General features: G+C 40.0%; 1 protein-coding gene across 6 annotated transcripts in view; it reads right to left on the reverse strand.

Annotated features, from left to right (window-relative positions):
• Positions 1-14822, reverse strand: part of WDR33 (WD repeat domain 33) — a 116900-nt gene that overhangs the window by 38608 nt on the left and 63470 nt on the right. Inside the window, exon 8 of one of the 6 annotated variants that reach the window (XM_059730898.1) lies at positions 7153-12459. The exons of the other annotated variants lie outside the window; for them this stretch is intronic. Coding sequence (XP_059586881.1) covers positions 12455-12459 — 5 coding nt within the window. The 3' untranslated portion in view covers positions 7153-12454. Of the gene's footprint in view, positions 1-7152; positions 12460-14822 lie in introns of those variants that run through there. 6 annotated transcript variants of the gene reach the window in all.

Raw genomic sequence — 14822 nt, forward strand, 5'->3', positions numbered from 1 at the left:
TTCCGAGCATTATTACTATTTCACTACTGGTCATTATAGCAGGAACATAAAAATGCTTAGTACTTTCTAAACCAAGTGGAGGTAGGGATAATATTTTAAAATATAGGTGCCAAAAGTTAAGTTCCTAAATCCATATTTTAGCACCTATGAGTGATTGATTTTAAAGAAGCATTGATCACCAAGCAACTTCAATTACACGTGTACACACAGACTTCAGAGCCAAATTTTAGGCATACATGTTTGAAAATGCTGGCCAGTGTGCTCAACTACTATTACCACTGGCTGCCAAAAGCTCCAGCTTTCACATCTGCTAATTTATGCAAAACAGTTATACATTATTACTAAAAAGATGAGGCATACAGGAGATTGCACTGTATACTTCTAAAAATCTGTTTTCAGATTTACTTGGAAATGGCACCGAAATTACTTAAGCTTCCTTGAGATGAAAGGTTAAAGTTTTAATCGGCTCTGCTTTCTATATGAAAACCCTATACAAGCTGTTTAGAGTTCTCTAACATCTTTGTCTGTCTTCACTGCAGGAGATTTTGACAAACACCACGGAGAGCGGGAAGAACAAAAGACTGAAATGCAACAGAGCTGGATGCATCCACATGAGGATCCAGATAACAGCAATAATGATGTTGCTTTGTTTAAGTGGTGATGTTAGATTTAATGAGTAAGCACTCCCTACTTCCCTTTCCAATTCGAACCTAGCTAACTGCAGAAGAAAGTAGGGATGGTAAATGGATTGGTTCCCACACATTACAAAGATTCTGACATTCAGGAGGAAGCATGCAAGAGGCTTCCTACAGTGCATAAGCAAACTTGTAGACAATCAATCTGGCAATGTGTTCTGTGCAGCTATGCTGACAAAGCCTTGGAGACAAACAGGATAGTAGAGGCCACTTTCCTGTATCTTACCACAACACTTGGTGCCTCTTACAGACAAGCTAGCTGGGGTGAAAGCTGGGCTGAAGGGGCAAAATATGGTGTATATGTACCAAGGAATCAAATTAAGCAGTTGCTGAGTGTGTATCAGATTCAGGAGGGTTGATACATGGACAGTAGAGAGGGCAGCAGAAATGCTGCTTCTACTTGGAATGTTTCAACTCTAATGCAGTAGTCAATTTCTGCCTTTACATGTGCACGTTCTTGTACTGTGGTTTAGCAAAATGCCTTCTTTTCAGTTCAGATTTGGCATACCAGTGCAAGCAAGAATTATGAAAATTATTTGTTGACTCCTCTGGATAGCACCTGATGCATTTTAAATTACTTGTCTAATTACTGACCGCTGTACAATAACAAGCAATCCAGGAGTAAGGAAGGAGATAACTCTGCCTTTTCCATTTATTATGAGAATCGCTTTATAAAGAAGTGATCACATCAGCTCTGTTTTTCTTATGTATCCCAGGATATCAACTCAACAGTTCAATACATGCACTAATGTTTACTGATGGTACTACATTAACTCTGGTAATCAATTACCTCAGTACTTATATGCACAGAGAACAAACAGAACAGTGACAAACATATCTACTCTGAGTTTTGTTATCTACCAACTAGCTATGTTATGACAGCTATCTAGTAAATATAAAACTAAAAATTTTCAGTGTTCTTTGTGATAATAAATATAATTAGTAAACTAAGGAAATACAGTCTAGATTAAATTAGTGTACGATGGATACATAGTATATTATATCATCATGCCCAAAGTGTAATTTATCAATGGCTCACTGTCTAATTGGGAGGAGATATAAAGTGGGGTTCCCCACTGGTCTATCTTGGGTACTGTTTAATATCTCCATTAATAATTTGAAGGATAAAATTGAGTGCACATTTAGCACATTCTTTGATGACACCAAGCTGAGTCAAGTTGCAGACACTTTAGAGAACAGGATTAGGATTCAGAATGACCTTGATAAACTGGAAAAATCAAATAAAATCAATAATGAAAGCAAATGAAATCCGATTAGGACAAGTGCGAGTCTTGCACATAGAATGGAACAATCAAATGTACAAACACAAATTGGGGAATGACTGGCTTGGCTGCAGTACTACAGAAAAGGACCTGGGGGTTATAACAGACTGCTAGCTGAATACTAGAGAACAACATGCTCTTGTTGCAAAGAAAGCCAAGAATGTATAGTGGTTTGTACTAAGAGGAGTATCACTCGTAAGACAAGGGAAGTAATTCTTCTCCTCTGTGTGGCACAGATGGGGCCTCACCTGGAGTACTGTGTCCAATTTTTGGCACCACACTTTAATAAAGAGTCCAGTAGAGAGCAACAAAATGATTACAGGAAGAAAGACCAATGAAAAAAGGCTGGATTCTCTGGAAGAAGTACTGGAGTAGTCTGGAGAAGAGAAGTCTCGGGGAAGATTTGATAAACTATCTTCAAATATCTGAAGGGTGGTTATAAAGAGGATGGTGAAATTTTTTTTGTGGCCACAAGGGACAGGACAAGAACAACGGTATTAACCTGCAATAAGGGAAATTCACGTTGGAAATTAGAAAGAACTCTCTCACTACGCAGGTGGTTAAGCATTAGAACAGGTTACCTACAGAGGTTGTGGAATCTCCACACTTGTAAGTTTTTAACAGCAGTTTAGACAATCGTCTGAAATAGTTTTAGACAGAGATGATCCTGCCCTGAGAAGGGGATTATCTTCCTGATGACCCCTGCAATCTCTTCCAGCCCTAAGAGTCTAGGGGAAACATTGTACATACATCTGACATTCACAGTATGGCAGGGGGAGGAAGGGGAAAAGAAGCCAACAAAGTAACAAAGAGATTGGCTACTACCACAAATGCTGCCAGAAAGAAACCATTTGTCATTGTCAACATTAGCCAGCCCGTGACAAGATCACTAAAAAGCATGGGAGACCAGAGCCAAGATCTGAAGGAAATTCTATTGCAATTACCCAGTGTTGATAACAGTATAAATACTAAGAATAAACTAATTAAGAACCAGAAGGACCATGGTAGTGAACCAGTGGGTGGCAAATTGGCTAGAGGGTCGTACCCAGAGAGTGGTGGTGGAAGGGTTGGTATCAACCTGGAAGGACGTGGGCAGTGGGGTCCTGCAGGGCTCAGTCCTTGGACCGATACTCTTCAACACCTTCATCAGTGACTTGGACGAGGGAGTGAAGTGTACTCTGTCCAAGTTTGCAGATGATACAAAACTGTGGGGAGAAGTGGACACGCCGGAGGGCAGGGAACAACTACAGGCAGACCTGGATAGGAGGTTGGACAAATGGGCAGAAAACAACAGAATACAATTTAACAAGGAGAAATGCAAAGTGCTGCACCTATGGAGAAAAACGTTCAGCACACCTACTGCCTAGGAAATGACCTGCTCAGTAGTATGGAAGCAGAAAGGAATCTCGGAGTCCTAGTGGACTCCAAGATGAACATGAGTCATCAGTGTGACAAAGTCATCAGCAAAGCTAACTGCCCTTTATCATGCATCAGCAGATGCATGACAAACAGAACCAAGGAGGTGATACTTCCCCTCTATTGGGCACTGGTCAGACCGCAGTTGGAATACTGCACCCAGTTTTGGGCGCCACACTTCAAGAGGGATGTGGATAACCTGGAGAGGGTCCAGAGAAGGACCACTCATATGGTTAAGGGCTTGCAGGCCAAGCCCTACGAGGAGAGAGTAGGGCACCTGGACCTCTTCAGCCTCTGCAAGAGAAGGTTGAGAGGTGACCTTGTGGCTGCCTATAAATTCATCATGGGGGCACAGAAGGGAATTAGTGAGGTTCTACTCACCAAGGCACCCCTGGGGGTTACAAAAAATAATGGCCATAAGCTGGCAGAGAGCAGATTTAGACTGGACATTAGGAAGGTGGTGCTCTCCCCTACCCTGGGGGTCTTCAAGAGGAGGTTAGATAGGCATCTGGCTGGAGTCATCTGAACCCAGCACACTTTCCTGCCAGACTTGATGATCTATTTAGGTCCGTTCCAACCCTAACATCTATGAATCTATGATGGTTGAAAAGGGCTGGATTAGCAAAGCATTTCTTTTCCTTCCATAAGGATATGGAATTGAACACGCTGGAGAGGTTCAATCAGCACTGCAGATGACCCATTTTTCTGTCTACTAAGTAGTTTAAATTAGAAGAGGACAGGTGGTCAAGGTACTAGTGAAAAAAAAGGTAGATGGCACAGGATTCCAGGCTTTGATTCAGGCAAGAGTCAAATTTCAGTGCTGCTGGGGCCTAACAAGGAGTACAAATAAGAATTAAAAACAATTCAATGAAACAATATAAAATATAGTTTTTTTGTTTTTTTTTAACTAATGCAGAAAATATGATTGAAAAGCAGGAAAACAAAAGCTGTACTGCACTGTAATTTATAGTGTTCCAGAAACATGGACCAATGATAATGTATACCTCTATCAAGGGGAGAAAAGACAAAAGATAAGAAGAGATGTTTTATTACACAGCCTCTCACTTCATATTCCTGTACACTTCATCTCTCACATTTCCTACTTGTCTCCTGCTGCCTTGATATCTTGTTCCCTTCCTTCTATTCCACAATGCTAGGGATAAAAGACTCTTTTGTTTCTTTGAAGACTTAATTTTCAGATTTAACCCTAATATGCCAGTTTTCAATGTGGGGGGGAGGGGGAAGAAAAACATTTATTTTGGGTTCCTTAAAAACAGGACTCCTTTCTAGTAACCAATTTGTAATATGCCATATACACTTAAGCACCTCCGTGTGATACCTTGGATGGACATATACAGTATTCTCAATTACTACATACAAGTTGACTCAACATATAATGATGAGAACAGCTCCAGTTAAAATTTGTGTGGGAACATTAACAGATAATTACATACAATAAACTGTACTGAGAAGGGGGAGACACATTACAGGCAGAATTGGGAAAGAACAGGCTAAAGAATAATTCAGCTTCTTAAACCCATTCAAATCAAGTCCTTGAAGCATATATAAATATAATTCAGAAAGGAGAAAGTGATAATGAAGGAACCAGCAAGACAAGACAGCAATTAGGACCAAGCATGAATATATGTAAGGTTCTAAATTAAAACCAAAAAAGTGAGAATGACTGGTGGAAAACCAGTACTACAAACAGTACTACAAACAAGAATCCATTATTCTCACAAAAAGATGTGGACAGAAGTAGTGATATTAGAGCACTGTAAGTGGTATCCTTGCTGTAGCTAGGATACTGCTATAACCACATTTTACTTAAGAATAATGAAGAAATAGCAGGCGTTACCAGGAACTGACTGTTAGACTGACCTTATGGCAGATATTCAAGAATAGAATATTCAGTCACGTTTTAGAGAAGATGCAAGAAAAATTAAATAGATCCTACTACAATCCAGAAAGGATAGATGGATTGAATGCCTCTTCCAACCAAATGACTATGTTTAAGAGAAAGAGGGACTTTTCCTCTCTCAATTGTTTTAAAGTAATTTTAAACAGCACAATATAAAAGCGATATGTAATGTATTTGGTAACAAATATTTAAATGCAATATTTCCCTCCGTGATGCAGCCTGTAATTGAACGTGTAAATCAGATTTGAACTTGTGACAGTGTAGTTGCTGCACAGTACAGGAGCATGTAATGATGAATACTGATTTTGGAGTTATCATCGTAGATGTTTTCAGGAATGTACTAAGAGTAAACCAGCTCTGGATCTGCACTTAATGTACATTTATGGAGACCATGAAAAGGGTAAGACAGTTTTCTGCCACATAGCAAATGACTAATAAAGATGTCTCCAGATGTCATTCAACATCCCTATGTGTATAATCACAAACATATCCTCCAACATTTAAAACAGGTGGAGTTGCAGTTAAGAAAGTAGAATCAAAGTATACAATCCTGTAAAAAATGTCCGATTATTAAATTTATAAGTATTTATTCATATGTTTGGAATCTAGAAAGTATACTTTACAATTTAGTTTCCAAAAACCCAACTGTTGGAAACCTAGTATGTTTACTAATGTATCTAAAACAGACATAACAGGTCTTGAACAAGAGGAGACCCTCCTAGCTAAAGTGCACTAATCAACTCAGAAGAATGTAAAAGATTAAGAGAACCTGAGACTACCAACTCAGCACTGCTCCCAGCACTTGCCAATCCAGGGACAGAAGTCACAAGCTTAGACTTTTTTTTCACCACACATACAGTGATTTAAGAGTGTTTGGTTTGCAAAGCCAGCACAACAAAGGTTAAAATATTTGAGTATCTTGAATTATTTACACGCGGCGGACAGGGAAGAGCTGAAGGTATGCAGTTTTAAACCTTTCAAGGGTGATATAACCATTTATGTGGGTTTTGAAACAGTACATTGATCAGTTTGATTCTGATGTTTTCCTGCATCAGTTAATCCTTGTGAACATAAAAGAATCAATGGTGTGTAGAAGCAATGCTAGTTCAAGTCTTTAAAAAAAAAAAATCTTCCCATCCTGGCCTCCATTCATGGTTCTAAATGTCCCTAACATTTCTTCTTAAGGAACAGTTTTCCTCTTACACGGTCACCTCCTTGATGATCATGGAAAAAAAAAAAATCAATTTTTTTCCCCCAACATTTGGAAAGGGAAAAAAAGGAGGGAAGATTAGTGAAGTACAGAAAATTATCAAGATGTCCCAGACTGCTTAAAGGAACAAAACTTGTTTGCAATGGAAAAATCTAGCATTTACTTCTATGCAATACTAAATCTTTATTTAAATATAATTATTTCATACAAATAACGCAAAAAAGAGTTACATTTACTGTGTTGTGACAGAAAGAAAACACTTTAAGAAAGTTTAACTAAAGAGTGTAGAACAGGTGCTTTAATTCTAAGCAGGAATTTTTTGGGTGGTGGTAGGCAGAATCTATCCTAATAGAATTGTTCTCCAGATGGGAGGTGGGGGAGAGACACTTAGCCAATTTTATTCCCGTATAACTCAAGTTTAATGAGAGTAGCAGGGGGAAAAATGTAGCTAATGCTCCTCTGGTAACCCCAAGAGGACCTGAAAAAACATTTGCCACCCAAAAGAAAAAAAGTGTTATATTATACATTTCCTGCAGTTTTATTCACACAGGTTACTTACAAAGTGGTGTGATACAACAGCTGCTTTACCATTGAAACTAATAAAAAAAGAAGCATTAGAAGTTAAACTTCCATTTCAAGACTTTATTTTAAGTGCAAGTTAAATACAGTTTTTGCATTGATACATAGAATATACCTTCATAAAAATATTTCACACCTACAGGACTTTTTGCATATTCCCTGTTATATAATGATTATTTTTATCTGCTATGAGAAGATGTTGTGCTATGAACAGCCCTGAGTTGTGTCAAGACTATCAGCAGTGACAAAAAAAATGAAAAAGGGTATTATATAAGGCTAAGAAATATTTTTTGCAGATTAACGTAGTCTTTACTTATAAAAGAATGGGTATTAAGGTCATCTATATGCCCAACCAGTACCTCTCAGTTCTCAAGACAGTACACGGTAGAGCTGGATTGTGCCTTTAAATCAGTGTTACCATGTACCATGTACTCAATTGCAAAATGACACAATGGATTTTAAATGTTACCACACAGTGTCTGCAATAAAGTGCATAAAACATAATGGCCATGTACTACAAGAGGACAAGCAATATATTGGCATTTATTCCTGTTCTGTCATATATAGGGTCAAGAACACACAAATAGGCATTTAAAATTGAGAACATTAACCCAAAGATCAGGCTTTAAAAAAAATAATTTAGATCTAGAAGTCTTTAAACAAACCTGAAATATCTGCATTAAAAAACCCCCAAAACACACACATTTATCTTCAGAGTACATATTTGCCACAATCATTACTACCAATGGTAGTTATCTGAATTCTAAAAGGAAGAAATAAACTCTTAAAGCAGAAAAGTCATTCAATAAAAGCTTTGCTCTCTGCAATTTGTCAGGACAAAGCTACTCATTTGGCCAATAAACCTTATTTTGAAATAAATGTCAGAAATTTTCCAATAAATTTCTGGTGAACAAATAGTTTATATTAACCCTGTCTCCAGCACAAGCAAGTGCTATGGCCTATGGAAAATTCTACTTGTGGTTAAATGAAAGAGGGCAGCTTCTGCACATACCTCACAGCTAGTAAAATGCCAACATTGGTGCAGAGCCATAGAGAATTTCTTCTGCCTTAGCTTTTCAAAAGTCTTGAGAAACTAACATCTTCACGAGGAAGCTATAAGCTGTACCATACTGATGGTATGAGAGAAGCTTTTACTATTCCTTGAAATAAAGTGCCAGGGAATAAAGTAGGGAAAAGGGGAGAGGAGAAAGCATGTCTTATGTGAAGCAGTCCTTGGAAAGGTTAGATGTTCTGTCACAGGGTGTACTATGACACAGTTTAATAAAGGAAGCATCCAACTTACATGTGAATGTGTATTGCTCTCCTGGCTGGCTAAGTTTTGCCATATCTATAGAATCACTACCTTTAGAAGGGCTCCTAATATATTAAGCTTTCATTAAGGGGAATCACCACAGACCAGTAAAACTCAATCATTTTTGACTGGCTGGATGGACAGTGCCTAATCCCTCTGCAGGCTGGTTCCAGCAGGTGGACTCAATCCAGCATCCAAGGCAGATGCAGCAAGGCCCTGTTAGGCCACACAGAATGGGGAGGGGAACAGCTCCGCCCCAATCCAGCTGCATGGGGAAGGAGACTTGGGCTGGCCCCAACCCAGGCCTGCGGGAGGGTGATGACCCAGCCCCAAACCAACCAGACAGGGGGCCGGGTTCCATCCTAGCTGGGCAGAAGGAAGGAGACGTGGCTCAGTCTTGGGTGGGTGGGGAGGGAGGAAGGATGGCCCCAAACCAGCTGCTCAGGGGGAAGAAGTATGGCCCAACCAGCCCCACAGGGAAAAGGAGGTATAGTCCAGGCCCAACCCAGCCATTCAGAGGGAAGGAGGTATAGCCTGGCCCCAATCTGGCTGGGCCCGGAGAGGGTTGTGACCTAGCTCTGACCTGCCCCACAGTTTGGCAGCAGGGAGCAGCAATTGACAAGTTGCCCACAGGAAGTCCCGCAAGCAGATTCCAAGGCTCTACGGGCCGTACTTGGCCTGCTGGCCAGAGGTTGAGCATCTCTCCTATAAACAGATAATGGAGGGATCCTAACTCTTAGCATTAAAGTCACTGAACAAATTTGTGAGCAAATATAATCCATATGACAGAGCATGAAAAAGATGTATGTGCTTACATGAAGGATGAGGGCAGGTGCAGCTGTTTATTCCAATAAGCTATTATAAAGAAGGTTCCTAACAATAGTTTTGAAAGGTGTGGAAGACTAATACAGGACCTACCCTCACCCAAATGTCTTTAAACCCCTGTTGTGGGATGTAAATATATCTAAAATGAAAAGAATAATATAGAAGAAAACAGGCTCTCTTTGTGAACTCCTGATTTTTATCAAATCAAGATTAGAGTACCAGAAGAGTTGTTGTTCAGGAATACCAGTATCACCGCTAAGAACAATAACTTTTTAGACTGATCTATTATAGTTTGGGGAGGCTGCCACAAAACAAGAAAGGGTGAAGGCTGAGCGTATACCAAGACTGGAGTCTTCTTGCTGGGAACATTCCAGTTAGAAGCTCAGGTACTAGTTTAGCCACTTACTGGTTAGTTAGTGCTGTTTACAATTGAGAAGAAGCAATTCTAATCAGCCCCACTTTAAGACAGATGTATTGCTATTACTGTGATTCTACAATACAAGTCTTGAATATTCCATTCTAAATGTATTTGTAGCCATTTATACATACCCTACAACAGGGGTGGGCAATTATTTTGGGCAGAGGGCTGGTTACTGAGTTTTGGCAAGCCATCGAGGGCCGAGTGATAGGCAGCCAGGGGCAGATACATATTAATTTTCTAAACTTCTTAGGGGCCCCGCAGGCTGGATAGAATGGCCTAGTGGGCTGCATCCGGTCCCTGGGCCACATTTTGCCCACCCCTACCCTACATTATCCTCAAAATTAACCTTTGGGCTAAAATTTCTAGTGAACCCCAAAAGTGTCCTCCTTTTCCTCCTCCTCCTGTCCTAACGCCAAAAGTGTCCTCCTCCTTTTTCTTTTTGGAAAGGAACTGAAGGCATGCTGCTGCTTACAGATATCAAAAAAAACAAAACAAATGCAAAAAACCCAACAAAATAGTGCTTTACTTTAAGCTCGGTGCACCCCCACACTGAGTGCAGCGCATGTCCAGAAGAGGCATTGCATTAGTTTGACACCAAGCTTGCCCAATGTCAGTATAGATCAGGTAATTCAGCGGGGCTTTTTGGTGCTTTTATCTAATGGCTGACTGAATTTGCTTTAGATAAAAGGGCCAAAACACCCTGCTGAAGCGCTCAATCTATACAGACGTTGGGGACCAGGTCAAATTAACATGCTTCCACTTCCGGAAAAGTACCGAGTTTTGGGAGTTTTTTGGTTTTTTTCACGTGTGTCAGCACTCATTAGGACAAAACTGGTTTGGCTTTTCCAAAGAGCAGATTCTGAATTTTAAGCAACAGATCACTTTATTTGCACTTTGATAATGAAAAGATGGTTTCATTTTGAAACTTTGAGCTTATGATGTTTGAGTTTACACTTTTTCAGTGGAGACAATTTAGTAGGGAACATGATGGAGTGTGCCTAACCAAATTTATTTTCCTCACATCTATGTAGACTAGATATAATCAACTTTTAAATCAGCTATTCCCTTTTGTTATAGAGCAACTGCTAATATTGTAAGAAAAATATTCTGGGATATTTTCCCTAATCCATTTGACAATAAAGAAAGGGGAACTGCTTGCTATTGCCCTGGAGGTTTTTAATTCACAAGTTAAAAATCCAGGATCTAAAAGGAGCACATGTTTAATAATAGTCTTAACATAAGCCAGGGGGGTAAAACCAGACTTGTTCATCTTAAATAAGATCCTCCCCAGATACACTGGCTAGTTTAGTCCTCCCCCATCCTTTCTTCCTTCTAGTTGTTTCTACAATTATATCTTATACTTTTTAAATGGTCTGAATACTTTGAGGTTTTGAAACAGCGTGAATGACACGTCAGTTCTCTGCAGATTGAAAAGAGGTGAGAGAGAAAGGGCAACAGTCAGACTATGATATATATTGAATATTTTCCTGTGCCATCATAAATGAGACACTTTTTCCTCTACTACAAGAACAGCTTAGCAAATCTGGAGCATTTTCACTGTATTCTTTGTACCCATTTTAAATTTTGCATGCTCTGCACAATACAACCGACCCCTGAGCGCTCTAAATGAATGTTCCGAATTAGATAATGTTAAAAGAATAATAATGATCTTGAAATAATGCACAAATGATGAGCATGCCTAACCCCCATCACAAATGCATTCATCCTTCTTTTGAGAGGAAGTACATGTTTCCTCCAAAGACTAGTGTGGTTATCACCAAAGAATTAGGACTAAAACTAAGACAGGCATGATTTCCCAGTATGGCCTTATGAACATTTGCTCCCTGAGCATATTCAAAAGTACTTTTGAAAGCAATTTGCTTTCAAGTTCAATGCACTAGCATAGTTCTTTGTTCTAAAACAAAATATAAGGACTGTGTCAATGAAACACTGAATTTAACGATTTAATCAGAGGCCAGGAAATTCAAAAGCTGACGTTTTGACAAAAACCTCATACTGCAGGAATAGATAGACATTTAAGATTAAGCAAAGGTTCCCACAGGATGTAGTTTTTCAGAGGAGAAACAGATAAGGAAAAAGCAAGAATAAGAACTCTTTACAAGCAGGTTTTTCTTGCTAGGCCTATATTTTTGAAGTTATCTTTTACAATCTTTGTACTTGTTTAGTTTTTACTGGTTTACTTACCAGTAACTGGCATGTAGAGAAGAAAAGCCAGCTCTTCACTATGAAAAACTGGTATACTCAATTATAAATTAGGACTTTCACTATAAACTTATTTTCAGATGCTCTTACGTTTGGTGAAAAAAAACCCAAAAACCTTTCCTAGTGATTGAAACCTGTTTGGCCTCAGAGGTGGATTTCTCTCTCTCTCTCTCTCTCTCATGAAGAGTTCCTCAAACTGCTGCTTATTACTGTGAAAAAATACCCATACATTTTAATACTTTTTGTGCACTAATAATTCATGTATGGAAATACCCTCTAAACCAGTGGTTCTCAACATTTTTAGATAGATTCAAAGCAACTCTTCATAACTTTTGTGAATTAAGCAGCACTCCATTTAAAAAAAATGAACTTACTTATTACAGTGCTTACCTCCTTGCAAAGGGGCTGAGCAGTTGTGGCAGGGAAATGGGCAGCAAGGGACTCAGCCTGAGCCTGCATTTATTTGCTTATCTCCTCATATCTGGTGTATTTCCTCACACTTCACAACACCCTACAAAGGATTTCAGGGCATCCTTGGGGGCTCATCACCCTGGTTGAGAATCACTGCTCTAAGCTGTATAATACAAGCAATTTTTAATTAATCAGAAGGCCTTGTACTAAATGTGAAAAATGTTTAAAATTGACCAAATGTTTATTTTTGAGTGCATATAATAAATATCTGCTAAGATTTCAATGAAAAATAATAAAACCCCCTGTCTGTCCCCTTATAAAGCAGAGTTGCAGGTAGACTTGACACAACCAAGGATGGCTGATGGGGAAACTAAAGGAGAAAGACTGAGAACTTGGTAACAAGACATTCATAACACGAGGATAACAAACATGCCATTTCTATCCCCTCTTATTTGTGACAAGGAGTTGCGTTTGAGTGAGGGGGTTGAAGCCTGAGGTGGAAAAGATCAAAAGGCACTGTATCAAAGCATTCATGGGACAATAATCAACATAAGTATGAAAGGGGAAGTAGGAAACATTGGTCTCATTGTTTTGAGGGTTGTTTTTTTTTTAAAGATATAATGGCAGCTTCAAACTTTTAAGAATTTGTTTTTCACTTTGTGAATTTTGAAGTCTTGATTACCTTATTTCTGATGAGCTGGCTTTTGTACAACCAAAGTAACACCAAAACAGATTGAGCTGCATTTGTTCAGCCTTTTTACTGTGCAGAAGGAAAAGCTACAGCTTAAGTTTTAGCCTACTTTGAGGCCACCACCCTACTATGGGTGTTTGAAAAGACCTACTGCCTTTATGCCATGGACATCAAAAGTAAGAGAGTACCTACAACATACACTAAAAGTTAACCCCCCCCCCCCCCAAGTTTAGCGCACTGTCATGTACTCCTATATGCATATAAGAAAACTCTAGTAAGCGTGGTTTTTGTTGGTTTGTTTTTAACAATAGAGATGTTCTCAATCTTAAGCTAACAAAACCACAGAAGCTAGCAACTCTAGCACTTTACTATCCTCCTGGTGAAAACATTTTTCTTAATAGCTAATCTAAACTTCCCTTGCTGCAACTAGAGACCACTGTTCTTTGTTCTGTCATATGCCACTACTGAGAACAGTTTACCTCGACACAGCACTCCAGATGTGGCCTCACTAGTGCCAAACAGAGAGGAATAGTCACTTTGCCCGATCTGGTAGCAACACACCCCCAGGCTGTCCTGGTGCATGGGATTGTTCTGTCATAAGTGCAGGACTTTGCACTTGTCCTTACTGAACCTCAAGGGACTTCTGTTGGTCCAATCCTCCAACTTGTCAAGGTGCCTCTGAATCCAAGCCTTACCCTCCAGAGTATCTACTACTCCCCCAGCTTAGTGTCATCCACAAACTTGCTGATGAAGATATTGAACAAAACCAGCCCCAGAACCAACCCCTGGGGCACTCCCCTTAACAGTTGCTACCAAATGGATATTGAGCCATTGATTATTACCCTTTGAGCCTGATGATCCAGCCAGTTTTCTATCCACCTTACAGTCCATTTGTCCACCCATACTTCCTTAATTTGCTTGCGAGAATGTTATGGGAAGCCATATCAAAAGCCTTGTTAAAGTCAAGGTATATCATATCCACTATTCCCTCCACACCCACAGAGCCAGTCATTTCATCATAGAAGGCAATCAGGTTGGTCAGGCATGACTTGCCCTTGGTGAATCCATGCTGATCGTTCCTAATCACCTTCATCTTCTCTAAGTGCTTAAAAATGGATTCTTTGAGGACCTCCTCCATTATTTTTCCAAGGACTGAGGTTGACTGGTCTGCAGTTCCCTGGATCCTTCTTTTTCCCTTTCTTAAAGATGGGCACTACATTTGCCCTTTTCCAATTGTCTGGCACGTGTCCCGACCATCACAACTAATGACGTGGGATCAGTCCACTGACTAGATGAATGGTGTTGGGCTGGCCCTGTGGGCTAGGTTAGGCCTACAGACAATGCTGGATTCAGTACATGCAGCACTCACACTGGCCAAGCCAAGACCCTGTGGCATGTGGTGCCAGTTGGGAACCCAGAAAAAAGAAACTTAGTATCATGGGTACTTGGCTACCACCATAGGAACAAGCTGTGGTGCCATGCTTCTTCCTGAAGCGTTGCTGGGGCTCCAATGCTGCTGCCGTTTCTTGGGTGCTTAACAACCAAACGAGTGAGAGAGGCAGCGCTGGAGTCCCAGCAGCACCATGGGAAGAAGCCGAGTATTGCAGGTACTTATCTGCCACCACTGGAACAAGCCACAGTACTGAGTTTGTTCCTGCAGTGATGCTGGGGCTCCAGCACCATGGCTGTCACTTGGATTCAGATTCAGCTGATTAGGAGAACAGCAATTCAATTCAGTGATTTGAATCACTGTCCCCATTTGATTTGGCACTGATTTAGAGATCTGGATCAGCTGGGGAGAGGCAGGCTCAGCCGGGCAGCTGCAGGTTCTCCTG

The sequence above is a fragment of the Alligator mississippiensis genome, chromosome 7 (assembly GCF_030867095.1).
Source record: "Alligator mississippiensis isolate rAllMis1 chromosome 7, rAllMis1, whole genome shotgun sequence".
Lineage (NCBI taxonomy): Eukaryota > Metazoa > Chordata > Crocodylia > Alligatoridae > Alligator > Alligator mississippiensis.